At 43.2% G+C, this 17618-nt stretch overlaps 1 protein-coding gene across 2 annotated transcripts in view; it reads left to right on the top strand.

Annotated features, from left to right (window-relative positions):
* The first annotated feature begins 1174 nt into the window (after positions 1-1174).
* The window catches only part of MCUR1 (mitochondrial calcium uniporter regulator 1), a 28172-nt gene continuing 11728 nt past the window's right edge, over positions 1175-17618 (top strand). Inside the window, exons 1-5 of one of the 2 annotated variants that reach the window (XM_080807209.1) lie at positions 1175-1663; positions 9656-9793; positions 13828-13931; positions 14754-14855; positions 17024-17065. In XM_080807209.1, coding sequence (XP_080663335.1) covers positions 1234-1663; positions 9656-9793; positions 13828-13931; positions 14754-14855; positions 17024-17065 — 816 coding nt within the window. In that variant the 5' untranslated portion in view covers positions 1175-1233. The remainder of the gene's footprint in view (positions 1664-9655; positions 9794-13827; positions 13932-14753; positions 14856-17023; positions 17066-17618) is intronic. The other variant, XM_080807210.1, reaches the window with a different exon arrangement.

The following is a 17618-nucleotide window of genomic DNA, read 5'->3' as shown; positions in this document are numbered from 1 at the left end:
CTCCCAATACCTGTGAAGATCGTCCTCCACCCTTGAACAAAGTCTTCCCTACTGTGCATTAACAAGTGGTATTGAATATTTATTTCTTTAATGAGAGATACATAACATATGTCCACACAAAAACTTATACAAGAATGTTCATAATAGTCTTATTCATAATACCCAAAAAACTGGAAACAAACTACATGCCATCAATTTATGAACTAAAAGGCTGTTGATACATATTGCTAAATTGCTTTCCCTACCAGTTCTAGAAAAGTGTAACTCCTACTTTTTATGAGAATGTCTACTTAAACCTTAATATTTCTAATTCTTTGTATCTTGATAGCCACTTAAACATCTCTTTCACCTCTACTATAGCCTTATGCACCCTCTTCTGTCTAAGCAGCCCTTTATAGCTCTTATGGCTCATACCATGTTTTTCTTCCATCAAGTATGTGGACAAATATAAGTGTATCAGAAAACTCCCGGAGGACAAGAACAGCCTCATTTTTCTTCTATCTCCAAGCCTGCAGCCCGGTGCGTATTTCATTCATTCACTCAAGGAACATCTACTGAGTTCACATAACGGACCAGTAACTGAGACAGTGCATTACACATTCAAAACGCTTCCTGAACTGAGCACCACTAGTTTCAGATCTCCTACTCCAGGAGGTCTCAGTTAACATTCATGCCCCACGTTTTAAATTCCCGGGATTGAGACTTTATCCTTTCTTGGTGTGCTAATCGGGAAACAAAAGCTCTGAAGTTTAGCCCTATAATGTTTTGACTATGTAAACGCCGCTCCCTCGCCCCTGCTAATTCCTTAACATGCACCCCAGCGCCAGGTTTTGGGGGACTTCAAATGAGGACAGTAAAATCTAAGCAGCCTGGCGGTGCAGGGACTTTCCTGGGGACTCTGAAGGACGCCCGTGGCAGCAAATCGTGGCAGCCATGAAGGCATTACAGAGACGGGAGCCTCCGCAGCCTCCACTCCACTGAGCGGCTCCCAAGCTCGCGCAGGACCCGGGCTCGCTTCTCTCGCGGGGCGCCCCGCCTGGCCCCGCCCGCATGGCCCCGCCCCATCCAGTCCCCGCCCCGCCTGGCCCCGCCCCGGCGCGCGCCCGGACCCCGCCCGCCCGGCAGGAAAGGGCGGGCCCGGCGCCACCCCCCACGCAGCTCCTGCTGTGGAGTCGGGCCGGCGCGGCGCGCGAGCGGGATGAGCGCGCGCCCGGGTCTGTGACCGCCGTGGCGATGGACTGCGGCTTCGTCGCGGGCGGGAGACCGAAGCGCCCGCCGGGCCGCCGGCGGCTTGTGCTCTTCCTGCCTTCAGACCGCTGCGGAAGCCCGGGCGGCCGCGGCGTCCCGGCGGGCCACTGCCTGTCAGCGCTGTCCGTGGGTCTGGGGGCGCTGAAGCCTCGCGCCCCGGCGGCTCCCCGCGGCGCGTCACGTGCCTCCCCGCTGCTCCTCCTCCTGCTCGTGCCCTCCCCGCGCCTGGCCACGGTCGCCCCGCGCCGGCCCCTCGCGGACCGGGAGCGCTCGCGCCCGGGGCCCTCTGTCCCCGCGGCTGGCCGAGGCGGCGCGGGAAGGTGCCTGCCGGGCCTCGCCCCGGGCGTCGCCTGGGCCGCCGGCGCCCTCCACCTGTGCCGCGGCCGGGTGGCCGCCCTCACTTCGTCCAGGAGAGGTGAGGGCCGCGCGGCCGGGACAGCAGGGGGCTCGTCTCGCCGGGCCGGGGGCGGGACCAGCTTTGGCTTTGACCTTCCGGGCAGGACGGGACGGGGAGGCTCGGCGACCCAGAGGTCGGATGAGCCGAGGTCACCGCGCTTCTCCGGGCGTGGGACGAAGGTTTGTCTGCCCCCGCCCTGGTGACCCGGAGTCCGGGGCACAAGGTGTGTTGGCCGCGGTTGGCCGGGATGCCGGGAGGGCCGTGCGCGCTGGGCAGGGAGCTGGTGCTCGCCGGCGGGTGGAGCCGCCGGATGGGCGCCGGTGACGCGTCCCTCGTGTCGCCGCTCGGGTGCCGGCGACTGCGGGAGAGCCTGCGAGATTGAGGAGCGAAGCTCTGGGAACTGCAGTTTCACTTCCGACTGTCGTGGATTTATTAACTCACTGAACACTAGTTGCCTGTTCTGCGCTTGGCTGACGCTTTTCTGGGTACTTGGGGAAAATCAGGAAAGTCTGGGACCTTCACGCTAGTACCGGAGATGATGTAGATAGGTAGCTGCAATTTATGTGTACGCATATAATTTACATATGATTGCGTACGGAAGTGAGAAATACCGCAGGGGAAAAATGGAGGTGGTAAGGCTTAGGAAGTGAGGTGGGCCTCCAGCAATGAGCTTAAATGGGGTTATCGGAATAGTTTATATTGAGAAGGTGGCATTTGGTTAAATACTTGAAAGAGGTGAGAGCAGTCACAGCCTTGCATAGAGATGAAGTCTGAAACATGCTCATTTTACTAAATAGCAAATTGTTGATGGAAATATCATTTGGGGTAATCTTTACTAGCAAAGGGCAAAAATACCACTTTGGGTGGTCTGGCATATCAATCCATAGCCATCAGTAACCACACTGATGGCTCCCCCCCAATCTTTTTCTTAATAGAAAAGCCCAGTAAATGTTGACTGTTTTGTTTTTTTTTTTTAAGAAATTTTTCCCTCGTGTCTTTTTTTTTTTTTTTTTAGATTTTATTTGTTTATTTGACAGAGAGATCACAAGTAGGCAGGCTGGCAGAGAGAGAGGGGGGAAGCAGGCTCCCCGCTGAGCAGAGAGCTGGATGTGGGGCTTGATCCCGGGACTCTGAGATCATGACCTGAGCCCAAGGCAGAAGCTTAACCCACTGACCCAGCCACCCAACAGCCCTGTTGACTGTTTCTAAAGTATAAAAATATCCGAGTCTGGGGAAAGACTGGGAGGACAAAAAAGTGAAGGAGGGAAGCTTTACATACAAAGGGTGGGGAATGAGTGGTGAACTCTGTCAGTGTTCTGCAGTAATTATGAGTTAGGGATGACTTTGATCTTGATTTCAGTACTTCTGTCTTTTGTTTCTCTTCTTTTTTTGATAAGCTGGTGACTTGTGATTTATTTTCATCTCCTCATTCGAGACTGTGGGGCAAAAGGGAAGAGTATTCTTTCTCATGAGTTTTCTGATTTTGTCAGGAAGGTGGTACTATTGAATTAGGCTCAGGGGATCTCATTTCTTCACAGAGTGAGGATGGATGCATAAATATGGGGAAACAGCCAAGACACAGTTAAGGAGCAACCATCAGCAACTGAGTTTTGTTTCTTTACTTTCAGCCTAGTTATTTGCTCGGTGCCGCGGTTCTCAGAAGGGCTACTGAGACTTAGGGATGTTGTGAGTAGTAAGTTTGTACTTGGTTTCCTCCTCCGTTCAGGCCTAACTTCGGGCTGTTTTTGTGTGTGTGTTTTAATATATCCTTTTGATATTCTGAAGGTCCCTCCAAGGGAGAATTACGCATTGCACTTTAAACTCCATTTACTTGCTTCCTGGTTATTAGTGGGAATTCATAGTTCTTGGGCCTCACTTTGTTGTCACAATAAAGGAGGAAAAATGAGTCAGAGGTATTCTAAATGCCAAGAGTATTGCTCCTCCTCAGGCTTCGCCCTTTGACAGAAAGCAAGATGGCATTCAGCTTCCATCAGCAGGGGTTGGCCTGCCAAGCGAGAAGTGGCCAGACCTTCTCAACACTTTTCAGATGACAGTACATAGTCTGTTGAAGTAAGCTTACAGTTGAAATGAATTCCAGTTGTTGTTGTTGTTGTTGTTTTATTTGACAGAGAGATAGAGCACAAGTAGGCAATGTGGGAGGGAGAAGGAGAAGCAGGCTCTCCACTGAGCAGGGAGCCCCATGGAGGGCTCCATCCCAGGACCCTGGGATCGTGACCTGAGCCGAGGGCAGCCACTTAACCTACTGAGCCACCCAGGTGCCCCTAATTCCAGTTGTTTTGAACAAGAAAAAAATCTGCAGCATCTAAATTGGAATTAGCTCTTGCTTAGAAAGTAGTCATGATAGTTTATTTTTGGGATGTGTGTGTGTGTGTGTGTGTGTGTGTGAGGGGGGGGGGAGATGTTTTAAGTCACACAGAAGGTTAATTTGGTACTAGAAAAATCCCATCACTCTTCACTAGCCATTTCTAGACTCAAATTGTTTTCAAGCTTCCTGACCCATGGGACAGTTGAGCACAGTTTAAATATGGGTGGGTTAGCCTCTAGAGGGCCCCTTGAGAGATTCATTCATTCATTCATTCATCACCGCTGTTTCTCAAGCTCGGTCTTTTCTGTGATCAGGCAGACATTTGGGGTCTCTTCTCCTGGAGGCCAGTTTTGTCTCAGACTGGGGTTAATGAAAAAAAAAAAAAAGAGGGATGAATGAAAAAAGAGGGGCCAGATTTAACTGAGTTAATTTATGTACAAAGAGAAGGTCGTAGGTGAAGAGGTGAAAGGGATTGATTGCAAATTTTCTTTCTAGACAGTCTCATGATCCAGATCAGAGAGTTCTCTTACACAATTATTTCTGGCCTGCAGTTGGCCAGGCCCTCTGCTAGAGGCTACTAACGTGAAAATGACTAAGACTGGCTGCTCTTGGGATGTTTGGACCTAGTAGATGATACAGATGTGGAAACAGTATGGTGAGTGCTGTGATAGAGGTGTCTGGGCTGGGCTGAGAACACAGATACCGAGCAATCAAGGCTGCCCTCTGACCTGGGTGCAACTAGCAGACGGAACCACACAGTGTAGCATAATTCCCTACCCAGAGCATAATGTTTACTTAGCAGATTGTAAAATTAAATGAAGAGGGGTTAAAATGATGCTAAAATTTGCCAGTTGAAAAAGGGGGTCAAGCCAGACATCAGGATAAAGTACCAAGGTATACAAGTACAGGACAGAGAATAACTTAGGTGGCGAGAAAGAAAGATGAAAGGGTAGGTGTGGGTGAAATTAGGACAGGCTTTGTGTTTGTGTGCCTTGCCAAGGACCTGATGCTGTAGGCTAGTGGTTCCCTGAATGTAAGGGCCTTTTTTTTTTTTTTTTAAGATTTTATGTATTTTTTTGATGGAGAGAGATGCAGCAAGAGAGGGAACACAAGCAGGGGAAGTGGGAGAGGGAGAAGCAGGCCTCCTGCTAAGAAAGGAGCCCTATGCAGGGCTCAATCCCAGGACCCTGGGATCATGACCCAAGCCGAAGGCAGACGCTTAACGACTGAGCCACCCAGGCAACCCCCCCCCTTTTTTAAACCATTAAACTCACACATTCATCTAGCAGTTGTTGCATTTTACATTTTGCCAGTCTGCAAACAGTACTTGGTACTAAATGATTGGATTTCTTGCACTTGACACTGACTGTGACTCCTCTTTCCAAGGTGGGAACCATTGTTCTCGGCTTCTAGACAAACATCAGATCTGTAGGGTTCTGTCCATGTCATGTTTTTGCTTACATGCAATTTCCTTTAGAGCATTTAGAGGTGAAGGATTGACAGTAGGAGCTGATTAACTGAAGTAGCTTTCCGGTCACTTAGGGGATTTACCTCAGACTTTTAAACTTCAAGTTAGTAGTGACTGTTTAGTAGTCACTATTATTTCTTTTACCACTCTTCTACAAACCTGGCATCATAGAAAAGTAAAGACAAACATAGTAAAATTTTCATGTAGCTATGTTTATTACATTTAAATGAAAGTTTTTAAATTTTATATTGCCCATCTCTTTTTTTTTCTTCTGCGGTCAAAATGTCTTTTATAGTATGATTGTAAGAATAAGGAACTATTGTGTTTAATTGTCCTTTCTGGATAGAATTACTAGTTGGCATTGCAGTTCTTACATATTTTTTAAACTATTTTTATGGTTCATGAAATACAAAAGCCACAGAACCATTACCATGCTACCATCTTCAGATGAGCACCTTGAAACAAGTTTACAAGATGAGTTGGATCTGTGGCTAAATGCACAGAAATTCATAAGAAAGGTTAACATACAAATTACTAGAACGCATCCCTCTGAAGATAGGTTTTTGTAGAGACACCACAAAGAAAACTATTGACCAATACCTCTTATGAATAAAGACAAAGATCCTCAACAATATACTCAGCAAATCAAATCCAGCTATATGTAAAAAAGGAGTATACATCATGACCGAAGGGTATTCTATCCCAGGAACAACAGGTTCATTTAACATCTGAAAATCAATTCCTGTACTGCACCATATTTAAAAAAACAGAAGAAGAAGAAAACAAAAACAAAAACATGTGATCATCTCAGAAGACAAAGAAGAGGAATTTGGCAAAATTGAGCACCCTTCATGATAAAAAACACTTGGCAAGTTAGGAATGGAAGGAGCTTCCTCGCTGATAAAGGGCATCTGTGAAACACCCATAGCTAACATCATACAAGACAGCAAGGATGTCTGCCATCACCAGCCATGCAACATTGCACTAGGAGTTCTAGCCAGTGCAAGACAATGAAAAGGAGGAAATAAAACTATCATTGTTCACAGATGGCATGACCCTGTAAGAAAAATCTAAGGAATTCACTAAAAAAACCACTAGAGCTAATTAACAAGTTCAAAAAAAAAATCAGTTGCATTACTCTACACTAGAATGAACAATCTAAAAAACAATTACCTTTATTGTAGCATCAAAAAGAGTAAAGTACTAAGGGACAAATTTAACAAAAAACACACAAAACTTATAGGATTGACCCTTGAACAGCACAGGGCTTACGAGTGCCAACTCCCACACAGTTATAGATCTGTGTATAACTTCTGACTTCCCCCAAATTTAACTACTAATAGCTTACTGTTGGCCAGAAGCTTTACCATAACAGACAGTCAATTAACACATTTTATATATCACATGTGTTGTATACTGTATTCTTAGAATAGTGTAAGCTAGAGAAAAGAAAATTTTAAGAAAATCATAAAGAAGAGGAAATACAGTATGGAAAAAAATCTGTGTATAAGTGGACCCATGTGGTCTAAACCTGTGTTCCAAGGGTCAGCTGCACTGTGAAATCTACACAACACTATTAAAGAAATTCAAGAGCTAAAGAAGTGGAAAAACATCCTATGTTCATGGATTAGAAGACTTTGTACTCCACCAAATTGATCTACAGACTTAAAAAAAAAGGAAATTGATAAGCTGATGCTAAAGTACATATGGAAATGCAAGGGACTCAGAATGGCCAGTGCAATCTTGAAAAAGAACAAAACTAGAAGATTCCTTTCCCAATATAAAAACTTACCACAGAGCTATAAGTCATCAAGAAAATGTGTCACTGGCATAGGACAGATATAAATCAGTGGCATAGAGTGGAGAACCCAGAGAAGATTTACTGTCAACTGATTTTTGACAAGTTCCAAGATAATGCTGAAACAACTGGATTTCCACATGCAGAAGAAGTCGAAGCCTCACCTCACGCCACATAGAAGTTAACTCAAGTGGATCAGAGACCTATATGTAAGTGCTGAAGCTGAAATTCTTAGAAAAAAAATGGTGTAAATCTTTGTGTTCTGGAATTAGTCAGTAGTTTCTTAGATATGACACCAAAAGCACAAGAACAAAAATAAGTTGGACTTCATTAAAATTAAAAACTATTGTGTTTTGAAAGTCACCATCAAGAAAGTGAAAGCCAGCCCCCAGAATGGGAGAGAATATTCACAAAGTATATATACAGTAAATATATATATATATACACACACACATATATATATATATCTAAAATGTATAAAGAAGGGCACCTGGGTGGCTCAGTCAGTTAGGCATCTGCCTTCTGCTCAGGTCATGATCCTGGAGTGGCTCAGCGGTGTATATACTGCTCCCTCTGACCCTGCCCCTTCTCGTGCTTTCTCTCTTATCCTCTCTCTCAAATAAATGAATAAAATCTTCAAAAATAAATAAATAAAATGTATATATGTCTTTAGATTTTTATTTATTTATTTGAGAGTGAGCGCACGCACAGGAGAGAGAGAGCACCAGAAACCACCAACCAGGGGAGGGGCAGAGAAGCTGAGTCCCTGCTGAGCAGGGAGCCTGACACAGGACTCCATCCCAGGGCTCCGGGGTCATAACCTGAGCCAAAGTCAGACGCTCAACCAACTGAGCCACCCAGATGCCCCTAAAATTGTATAAAGAGTTCTTAATGACCAACTCAATCACAGAAAGATAACCCAATTTTTTAAAAAAGATTTATTTATTAGAGCATGAGCGGGAAGAGCAGAGAGAGGGAGAGAGAATCTCAAACAGACTCTGCACTGAGCTTGGAGCCTGATTTGGGGCTCAGCCTCATAGCCCTGAGATCACTACCTGAGCTGAAACCAAGAGTTGGTCACTTAACCAGCTGCCACCCAGGCACCCCAAAAGATAACCCAATTTTCTAAATGGCCAAAGGGTCTGAATAGATGTTTCTCCAGTGATAGACAAATGGCTAATAAGCAATGAAAAGATGCTCAACATCATTAGGCATCAAGGAAGTACAAGTCAAAACTGCTATCCCCATGTTTATTGCAGCATTATTTACAATAGCCAAATTATGGAAGCAGCCCAAGTGTCCACTACTGGATGGATAAAGAGGTGATGTGTATATATATAGATATAGATATACAGATACAGATACACAGATATAAAAAATCTATATATGTAATAGACTATTAGTCAGTGATAGAAAAGAATGAAATCTTACCATTTACAATGATGTGGTAGAGCTGGAAGCTATTATCCTAAGCAAAATAAGTCAGAGAAAGACAAATACCGTAAAATTTCACTCATATGTGGGATTGAAGAAACAAATGAACAAAGGAAAAAATGAGAGACAAGCCAAGAAACACTTTTAATTATAGAGAACAAATAAATAAGTATCGTAGTTGAACAGACATCTAAAAAATAAAAATAAATTGCAGTGGGATACCACTTTATACCCACTAGGATGGTTATAATAAAAAAGAATAACAAGTGTTGATAATGTAGAGAAATTGGAACCCTCAGACACTGCTGTTGGGAATGAAAAATGGTGTAGCCACTTTGGAAAAATAATCTGGCATAACCTCACAAGGCTAAACACAGTCACTGTATGATGCAACAATTCATTTTCTGGGTATATACCCAAGAGAACGGAAAACTTGCTCACACAGAATCTCATACACAGATGTTCCCAACAGCATTGTTCATAGAAGCCAAGAAGTGGAAACAACTCCATAGGTAAGAAAAAATTGATATATTCCTAAAACAATGTGATTCAGCAATAAAAAGATACAAAATGCACATTAACAATAAGGTAGATGAACCTTGAAAACCTCACCTAAGTCAAAAAACCACACACAATACCACATCCCTTATTCTATTCATGTGTGATGCCCAGAGTAGGCAAGTCCATAAAGATAGTAGGTAAGGGGTTGCCTGGGTTTGAGGGAGTTGGGAGATTGGGGCATGATAGCTAAAGGGTATAGGGTTTCTTTTTGGGATGAAGAAGATGTTCTAGAGGATTGTGCAGAAGGTGGCAGAACTCTTTAGTAAAGATAAAATTGAACGCTTGAAATGGGCAACTTGTATGGTATGTGAATTTCATCTCAATAAAGCCCCAGTCAGGTAGGCTTTTGAGGTATGCCATATTCTTCCATGGCTTCTGTTTACCATCATCCTGTTTTGAGCCTAATTGTTCTTTACATTCTAGAGCTAAGCCTCTCGGCTGGGAGCCTGCAGTTGGAGCACAGGAGAGATCTGGAGCACAAAAGGCGAGATTTCACCTCTTGCGGAAACAAGAAGCTCTACTTTGACACCCATGCCTTAGTGTGTTTACTGGAAGAAAATGGTAATCCTTTCGTGGGTCACTCAGGGCCACGGAAAAACACTAAATGATAAGTTTTCCTGATCTTATCTAACTTCTATTTCTCTTTGACATTTAAGTCTACAGATGATCTTTTGGTCAATCTCCGTTTTTTTAAGTTCTTTTTTTTTTTTTTCTTTTTAAAGATCTTATCTGTTTATTTGACAGAGGAGAGAGAGATCACAAGTGGGCAGAGAGGCAGGCAAAGAGAGGGGGGAGCAGGCTCCCCGCCGAGCAGAGAGCCCGATGCGGGGCTCAATCCCAGGATCCCGAGATCATGACCCGAGCCGAAGGGTTCTTATTTTTTAAGGACATTTTTGCTTCCACCGGACCAGTTGAGACTTCTTGTATACATTTTCTCTGTGTTCCTTGAAGTGTATTTTTACAACATCTCTCTGGAGGTAGAGTGTTGCAGATAACAAGTTAGACACAAGTTAGCAAAACTCAGGAGTGGTTCCTAGGACACTTGCTTGATGCACAAAAGTGGTAGTTTTGTTACTGTGCGTGTTGTGTGCTTTTAAAATTGTTATGAAATTAAAATGTTGCTGAGCAGCAATTGCTAATTTCAACTTGTGGGGTTTTTTTAATAGTTCAATTAATATTTTCCTTATCACTATTAATGTAAAAGATGCTCTAACATATATGACATTTATTGAAAGTGGATTCAGTGCATTGGTAACATTCTCTTTGAATCTTCTCTAGACAGACCGATTCTAATTCTCTGTATTATGAGTCTTCATGACGCTCTAGATCTTGCGCCAGTTGTACGTGTTCGTATCTGCAGAGCTACTCTCTGGAGCTGGGCTTCCCTCGCCAGGGCCAAGCAGGTGGCGTGAGCTCTGTGCTCACCTGGGGAGTTAGAAGCTCTGGGTTCAAGCTCCGCCAGGGCCCAGCTGCAAAGCGGGGCATTCTCTCATCCTTCCCAGTTCCTTTTTTCTTTTTTTTTAGATTTTTTTTTTTTAATTTATTTGAGACAGAGATAAAGTTCTTGAGCAGGGGCAGAAGCAGAGGGAGAAGCAGACTCCCTGCTGAGTGGGGAGCCCAGTGCAGGGTCGATCCCGGGACTCCGAGATCACGGACCTGAACTGAAGGCAGACACTTAACTGACTCAGCCACCCAGATGTCCCCGTCCTTCCCGGTCTCTATCTCCTCATCTCATTAGCAGGGTGGGCACAGTAAGAATTTCAAAGGGTCCTCTGAGTATTAAAGGAAATATAGCGTACCTGAGTGCGCTTCAGGAAAACTGTTAAGTACCGTATCATAGTCTTCATTGCTTTCCTTCTCAAACTTGAAACATTAGGCCTTTTTTCACCAAAACTTCTTTTGGCTCAGAATTTAGAAAAATAGAATGGAAAAGAGAGGCATCAGAAATTATGTGGATAAGCAGAAGTCTTCCTGCTTTTTCCTTTTTTCTGTGGATCGAATGTTCTTGCATTCAAAGTAACCCATTGTTAAAAGCCATATTGGAGAGAATGGGGGCATTTCTCTACACACTGGGGTTTGATGAGAGTAAGAGAGCATCATAAATCTTGTTAAATGGCAAGGTAGCAGCAGTGGGCTCGAGATGGCCACAGATCTTTCTCCCGTTAACAGGTGGGGTTTATTTCTCCTCCACCACCAAAAAAGTCTATTTATTTACTTTTGATACATAAAAATTGTTCACCTTTAAAGTGTGATGTTTTGATAGATGTACTTCCTGCCTTTCTTCATTTCAAACCTTGACACATGAATTTTTGCGTATCTCAAGACCGGTGTTATGGGGACCCTGCCAAGATGTAGGGCGCGAGGCCTCTTAGATGAATGATGGATATTTAAGATGCTATAGGGGAGGGCCAGAAGGACCTGTCCAAGAGCACGCCCACCTTCCATCCTTACCTTCTCCAGAGCTGCGTCTCCTGCTTCACAAAACTTTCTGCGTGTCTATAATCTCTCTAACCCTGATGGTGTCTTGTTCTCTCATTCCTACAGAATATTTTTTTTTTAAAGATTTTATTTATTTATTTGACAGACAGAGATCACAAGTAGGCAGAGAGGCAGGCAGAGAGAGGAGGAAGCAGGTTCCCCGCTGAACAGAGAGCCCGATGCGGGGCTCAATCCCAGGACCCTGGGATCATGACCTGAGCCGAAGGCAGGGGCTTTAACCCACTGAGCCACCCAGGCGCCCCCTACAGAACATTATTTTGTATCTGGTAACCCGGTAGGTTTTCAGACCTAACTTCTGCTTTTTCTTATCCCTTTCTCCTCCCTTAGGTGGTTATAAATTATAAGGCTGTGGAGTATATTAGCAGCATAAGTTCTCTGCTGGTCTCTTTTTCTTTTCTTCATAATTGCCAAACCTAACTATGTTTAGCTATGAGCACTTTTTCATAAAGTTTTAAAAATTACATTTTCATTTTCAAAAAATTTAGGCAGAAAAGAAACAGGAAAAATATTCTGAACCCCAATACCCCAGAGCAAGCCAATGTAACATTTTGGTGGGTAACCTTTTGGATGATTTTGCTAGATGCACATGACCCACATGTTGAAAATCAAAGGAGTTTGAATAAATGAAGGGACTAGGTCTTTGGAGGTCTTTTTGTCTCTTTCAAATCCCTTTGTTTCTTATTATAGTAGGGGGCTACGTGGGTGGCTCAGTCCCTTAGGCCCCTTGATTTTGGCTCAGGTTAGGATCTCAGTGCTCAGAGCTGGAGATCTTGGCTTCGAGCTCAGCAGGGAGTCTGCTTGAGATTCTCTCCCCCGTCACCTGCCCTCCCCCCCCCCACCCCACTCGCGTATGTGAGCAAGCAAGTCTGCACTCACACTCAATAAAATTTAAAAAAAAATCATAGTCAGGGTGCCTGGGTGGCTTAGTGGATTAAGCGGCTGCCTTCGGCTCAGGTCATGATCCCAGGGTCCTGGGATGGAGCCCATCAGGCTCCCTGCCCAGCAGAGAGCCTGCTTCTCCCTCTCCCTCTGCCTGCTGCTCTACCTGCCTGTGCTCACTCTCTCTGTCTCTCTCTGTCAAATAAATAAAATCTTTAAAAAAAAATACATGGTTTCTGCTTAATCTCATCCAAATTGTATCACTTACAATTTATGCAAACAAATGTGCCTTTAATTACAAGAATCAGTAGATTTTTCTGTAGTTCTTACAGGTGGAAGTATTTAATGAAAAAAAATTACTTTCCAGGGTCTTGGTTTTAAGCATTTTATTAGAATTGCCAATGTGAAATATAAATTACTATCTAAAGTTATTTTTTTATTTCCAACTTTTTAAAAATTTTAATATAAATTCAGTTAATTAGCATATAGTGTTTTATTAGCTTCACAGGTAGTACCATCTAAAATTATTAAACACAGTAACACTGCTGAGTTAGATCTTTCAATTCAGCATCTGAGTTTACTGATATCAAAGCTATTTTTTTTTCCCATCCTGGTCCCCTCTCTATAAGTGACTGAAGAGACTTGTGGAGGAAAAATAAAAAGAACAGATTTTTCCTTTTAACATCAGATGAATTAATAGCTAAATTACTAGTTGTCTTTATATGGTCAATGATTTGATGGATTTATGCTGGATGTGAAATAATTGAGCTTTCCTACTTAAGTAAATTATTCTTTACTAACGTGTACACTTTAAAATAGGGAAATCAAGTCATAGAAAATTTAAGCCACAGGGAAGGAAATAAAGATAACCTAGAATTTTTGTTAAGTTACAAAAGCAGTAAATTGAGTCTGTAATTTTGATCTTGCTTTCCTTTCCTTGACCCCGCATTGCAGGCTTCCTCTATGTCATGAGACAGTCTCAGGAAATAGGATTTTTTGCAACTAGGTAGGACGGTAGAGGACACCAGCCCAGCCCTTTATCTTTACATGTAGAAATAGGTGGGTCATGCTTGTGCAGAGAGACAGACACAGCACAGCCTGGGATTCCAGTCTTCCTGAATTCAGAACATTTTCTCCCCTTCTGTGAAGGGTTTTTTTCTCTTTTTTTCCAACAAATAGAGTCCCCAGAGTATGACTGTCTTTGTGTGTTTGCTTAGGCTTCACCACTCAGCAAGCAGAAATCACTGTCTCTGCATTGGTCAAGATCACAGATGCCAACATGGACATCGTCTACAAGGATATGGTCACCAAGATGCAGCAGGTTAGCTTTGTCAGGGCATGGTAGCAAATTTAAAGTCTGAAGTTAGGTTGTTATTTGTAATACGTATTTTTGGATAATATTGTATTGAAAAACATATAGTACTTTTTAAGATTTTGTTTATTTATTTGAGAGAGAGAGAGAACAGAAGCAGGGGGAGGGGCAGAGGGAGAAGCAGAGCTCTATCCCAGGACCCTGGGGCCACGACCCAAGCTGAAGGCAGATGCTTAACCAACTGAGCCACCCAGGCACCCTAATAGGCATATAGTACTTTTAGCCATAGTTGAGAGGGAAATGATCCTAGTGGTATAAAAAGTAGTTTATTCGAGGGGCACCTGCGTGGCTCAGTCGGTTAACCGTCCGACTCAATCTCAGCTCAGGTCTTGATCTCAGGGTCGTGAATTCAAGCCCCACATTGGGCTCCACGCTGGGCACGGAGCCTACCTTAAAATACGTATATTTGTATTTCTTTATTCAAAGCTTTCTTCTCAACTATTGTAGAGTCATGCTGGAAAATTCAACTATGTTTGAAAATGGACTCTTCCAGTCCACTGTACCAAACACAGGGAGGTGCGGCTGGGATCACAGCAGTGTGTTCTTCAGCTGCTGGTCCTCAGACCGCCACCCTTTGAACTGGCTCACTTGGTGGTGATACTGGACGTGAGCCTTTATTCTTCTCCTTTCTTCATTCTGGAATAGAGGACGACCGTGCTGAACCTCTCTCCCCGTGTCCATGTTTTCCTGGTTTCTCACTAAGATGATTCCAGGTAGGAGGCAGGCATCCTAGGCCAGCCTAGGTTACATGTTTCGTTTCTCTTTTCCTAGGAGATCACTGTTCAGCAAATAATGTCTCAGATTGCCAATGTGAAAAAGGATATGATTATTTTGGAGAAGAGCGAATTTTCAGCCCTCAGAGCAGAAAATGAGGTAAAACTAAAGAGCTGCTCGTACTAATAAAATGCTCGCTGTCGAGACGTTCAGACATAAATGCACAGACAAAAGTGGACAGGTTAGATGTGTTTTCACCAAGTGTCCACACACCAGATCAAGACTTGGTATATTCTGGCACCCCAGAAGCCTGCTAACTCCTGCCAGGAAGACCACTATATCCTGTGTCACCGTTGACTGGTTTGGCCTTTTCCAGAACTTCATCTGGGGGAATCCTGTGGTGCGTCTTATAGTGGATCAGTCTTGCTCATTGTCTGTAGTGTTACATGAATGTGCCTTGTTACTCTACTGTGATACACGCTTGACCCCTGAACAACACGGGTGTGAACCAAATAACCAACCACTTACACAGTTTAGTCAGTGTTTTCTCTTCCATGTGATTTTCTTAATAATACTTGCTTTTCTCTGGCTTTCTTTATTCTGAAAAGATGGTATGTAATACACATAACATTCAAAAGATATCATGTTACCAGTAAGGCTTCTGGTCGACAGTAGGCTATTAGTTGAGTTTTTGGGGAGTCAGAAGTTACATATGAAGATTTCCTTTTTTTTAAGATTTTATTTATTTATTTGACAGAGATCACAAGTAGGCAGAGAGAGATGGGGGAAGCAGGCTCCCTGCTGAGCAGAGAGCCCAATGCGGGGCTTGATACCAGGACCCGAGATCATGACCTGAGCTGAGGACACAGGCTTAACCCACTGAGCCACCCAGGCACCCTTATTTATGGAGATTTTTAATGGCGGGGGGGTGGTGATTAGTGCCCCTAACCCCCTGTGTTGTTCAGGGGCCAACTGCATATTAGAATTGTTTCCAGCTTCTGGTTATCACAAAGTGTTGCTGTAAAATATCCCTTGGTTTCGGGGGGGGGGGGTCTTTGTTTGTTTGTTTGTTTGTTTAATTCAGTTTAGTTAATATACAGTGTATTACAAGTTTCAGGGGTAGAATTTAGTTATTCATCACTTATATTTAACACCCAGTGCTCATCACATCACGTGCCCTCCTTAATGCCCATCACCCAGTTTTTTCCCATGATTAGGAGTCTCTTATGGTTTGCCTCCCTCTCTGTTGTTATCTTACTGTATTTTTCCTTCACTTCCCATATGTTCATCTGTTTCTTAAATTCCACATATGAGTGAAATCACAGTATTTGTCTTTCTCTGATTAACTTATTTCACTTAGCATAATACCCTCTAGTTCCATCCACGTCATTGCAAATGTATCCCTTGGTTTCTTAAGTGCGTTCAGCACTGAAGTGAGTGCTGTTTGCATCCTTCCTTTTGTTTTCGGTCCTAGCTAAATTCTCATAAATGAAGTCCATTTATTAGTGGTTCATCTTAGTCTTATGAAAGGCCTTCTAGCAAAAGAGTCCTTATGCTAGAAAACAGTAGTTTGAAATTCTCACATTTGCCCTTGAAATCAGCTATTTGAAGGCAGAATTTGTTAAGAGAAGAATTAAAGAAGGTATAAAGACAGCAGGGCCTCTGGAGGCAAACGTGTATGTTAAAAACAATGTGTTACTGGGATGGCTCAGTCAGTAAGCCTCTGACTTGATCTTGGCTCAGGTCTTGATCTCAGGGTCATGAGTCATGATCTCAGGGTCATAAGAAACATGAGCCCCGCACTGGGCTCCATACTAGGGAGCCTACTTTAAAAAAAATTAAACTGTGTCACTGATTTTATGTAACCTTCAGGATGAAACTGATCTCAAGATAGGCACATGTGGGCTTTTTGGTTGTTGTTTTTGGTTTTTTTCGATTTTTAATTATTTATTTGGACAGAGCAAGAGAGAGAGGGAATGCAAACAGGGGGAGTGGGAGAGGGAGAAGTAGACTTCCTGCTGAGCGGGGAGTCCAATGCGGGGGCTGGATCCCAGGACCCTGGGATCATGACCTGAGCTGGAAGCAGATGCTTAACGACTGAGCCACCGAGGCACCCAAGTAGGCGCATGCCTTGTAATACCATCCTGGTATGACAGATAATCATGTCTGCTCCCAAGACTTTTCATCTCATGCTTCATTCTGAATGCAGCTAGAACTGTGCACGAAAACATGTTTTAATGTATGTTTATTACCAAGTTTTAGGTATTTTTTTCTAACCTTCTAGCCATATCCTTGACTTGTTTTTTTTTTTTTTTATGTGTTTTTAGAAGATAAACGTGGAGCTACATCGATTAAAACAACAAATAATGGTGAGACCCTCACTCCTCCTTGCGTGCTTGTGGGCAGTTACTTAAACATAGTAATAAATACCATGTCAGAAGTTCTTTAGGTGTTCTTAAAAACTTAATCCCATGTTGAGCATTTGTGTAATATGTCTCAAAAGTACACACTGGAAGGTTTAGCTAAGAACACAGTGAATAAGTTGAAGAGGTCTGTAAACAAATTCATTAAGAAAATTGTGTTCTAGGATGAATGGAATTATCTTTAAATTAAATGTTGACGTTGCAACGTATGGAGCCTTTAGGTTCTGTTAGAACAGACTGGGTTTAGAGAATTACATGTGATTTCAAAATGCTGACTGTGCCAGCTGTTTGATTTTTTTTTTTTTTTTAAGTAGAAAGGACATGGATGTTAAGGAAGAAAAGGTTGTGATGAGTGTTAGAAAGAAGGCTTTATTTAAACCAGAATTTCATATTTTCCTCCTTTGAGTCCTTCTCTGCTTTCCAGAGTTGGCCAGGGAACAGCTTCAGTCATAAATTCCATAAGGAGATTACACTGGGAATCTCAGGATTAAAAGCAGCA

Source organism: Martes martes (assembly GCF_963455335.1).
Source record: "Martes martes genome assembly, chromosome: 6".
NCBI classification, from domain to species: Eukaryota; Metazoa; Chordata; class Mammalia; order Carnivora; family Mustelidae; genus Martes; species Martes martes.
The sequence above is the reverse complement of the archived record's forward strand: the minus strand, read 5'-3'. Positions and strand labels throughout refer to the sequence as shown.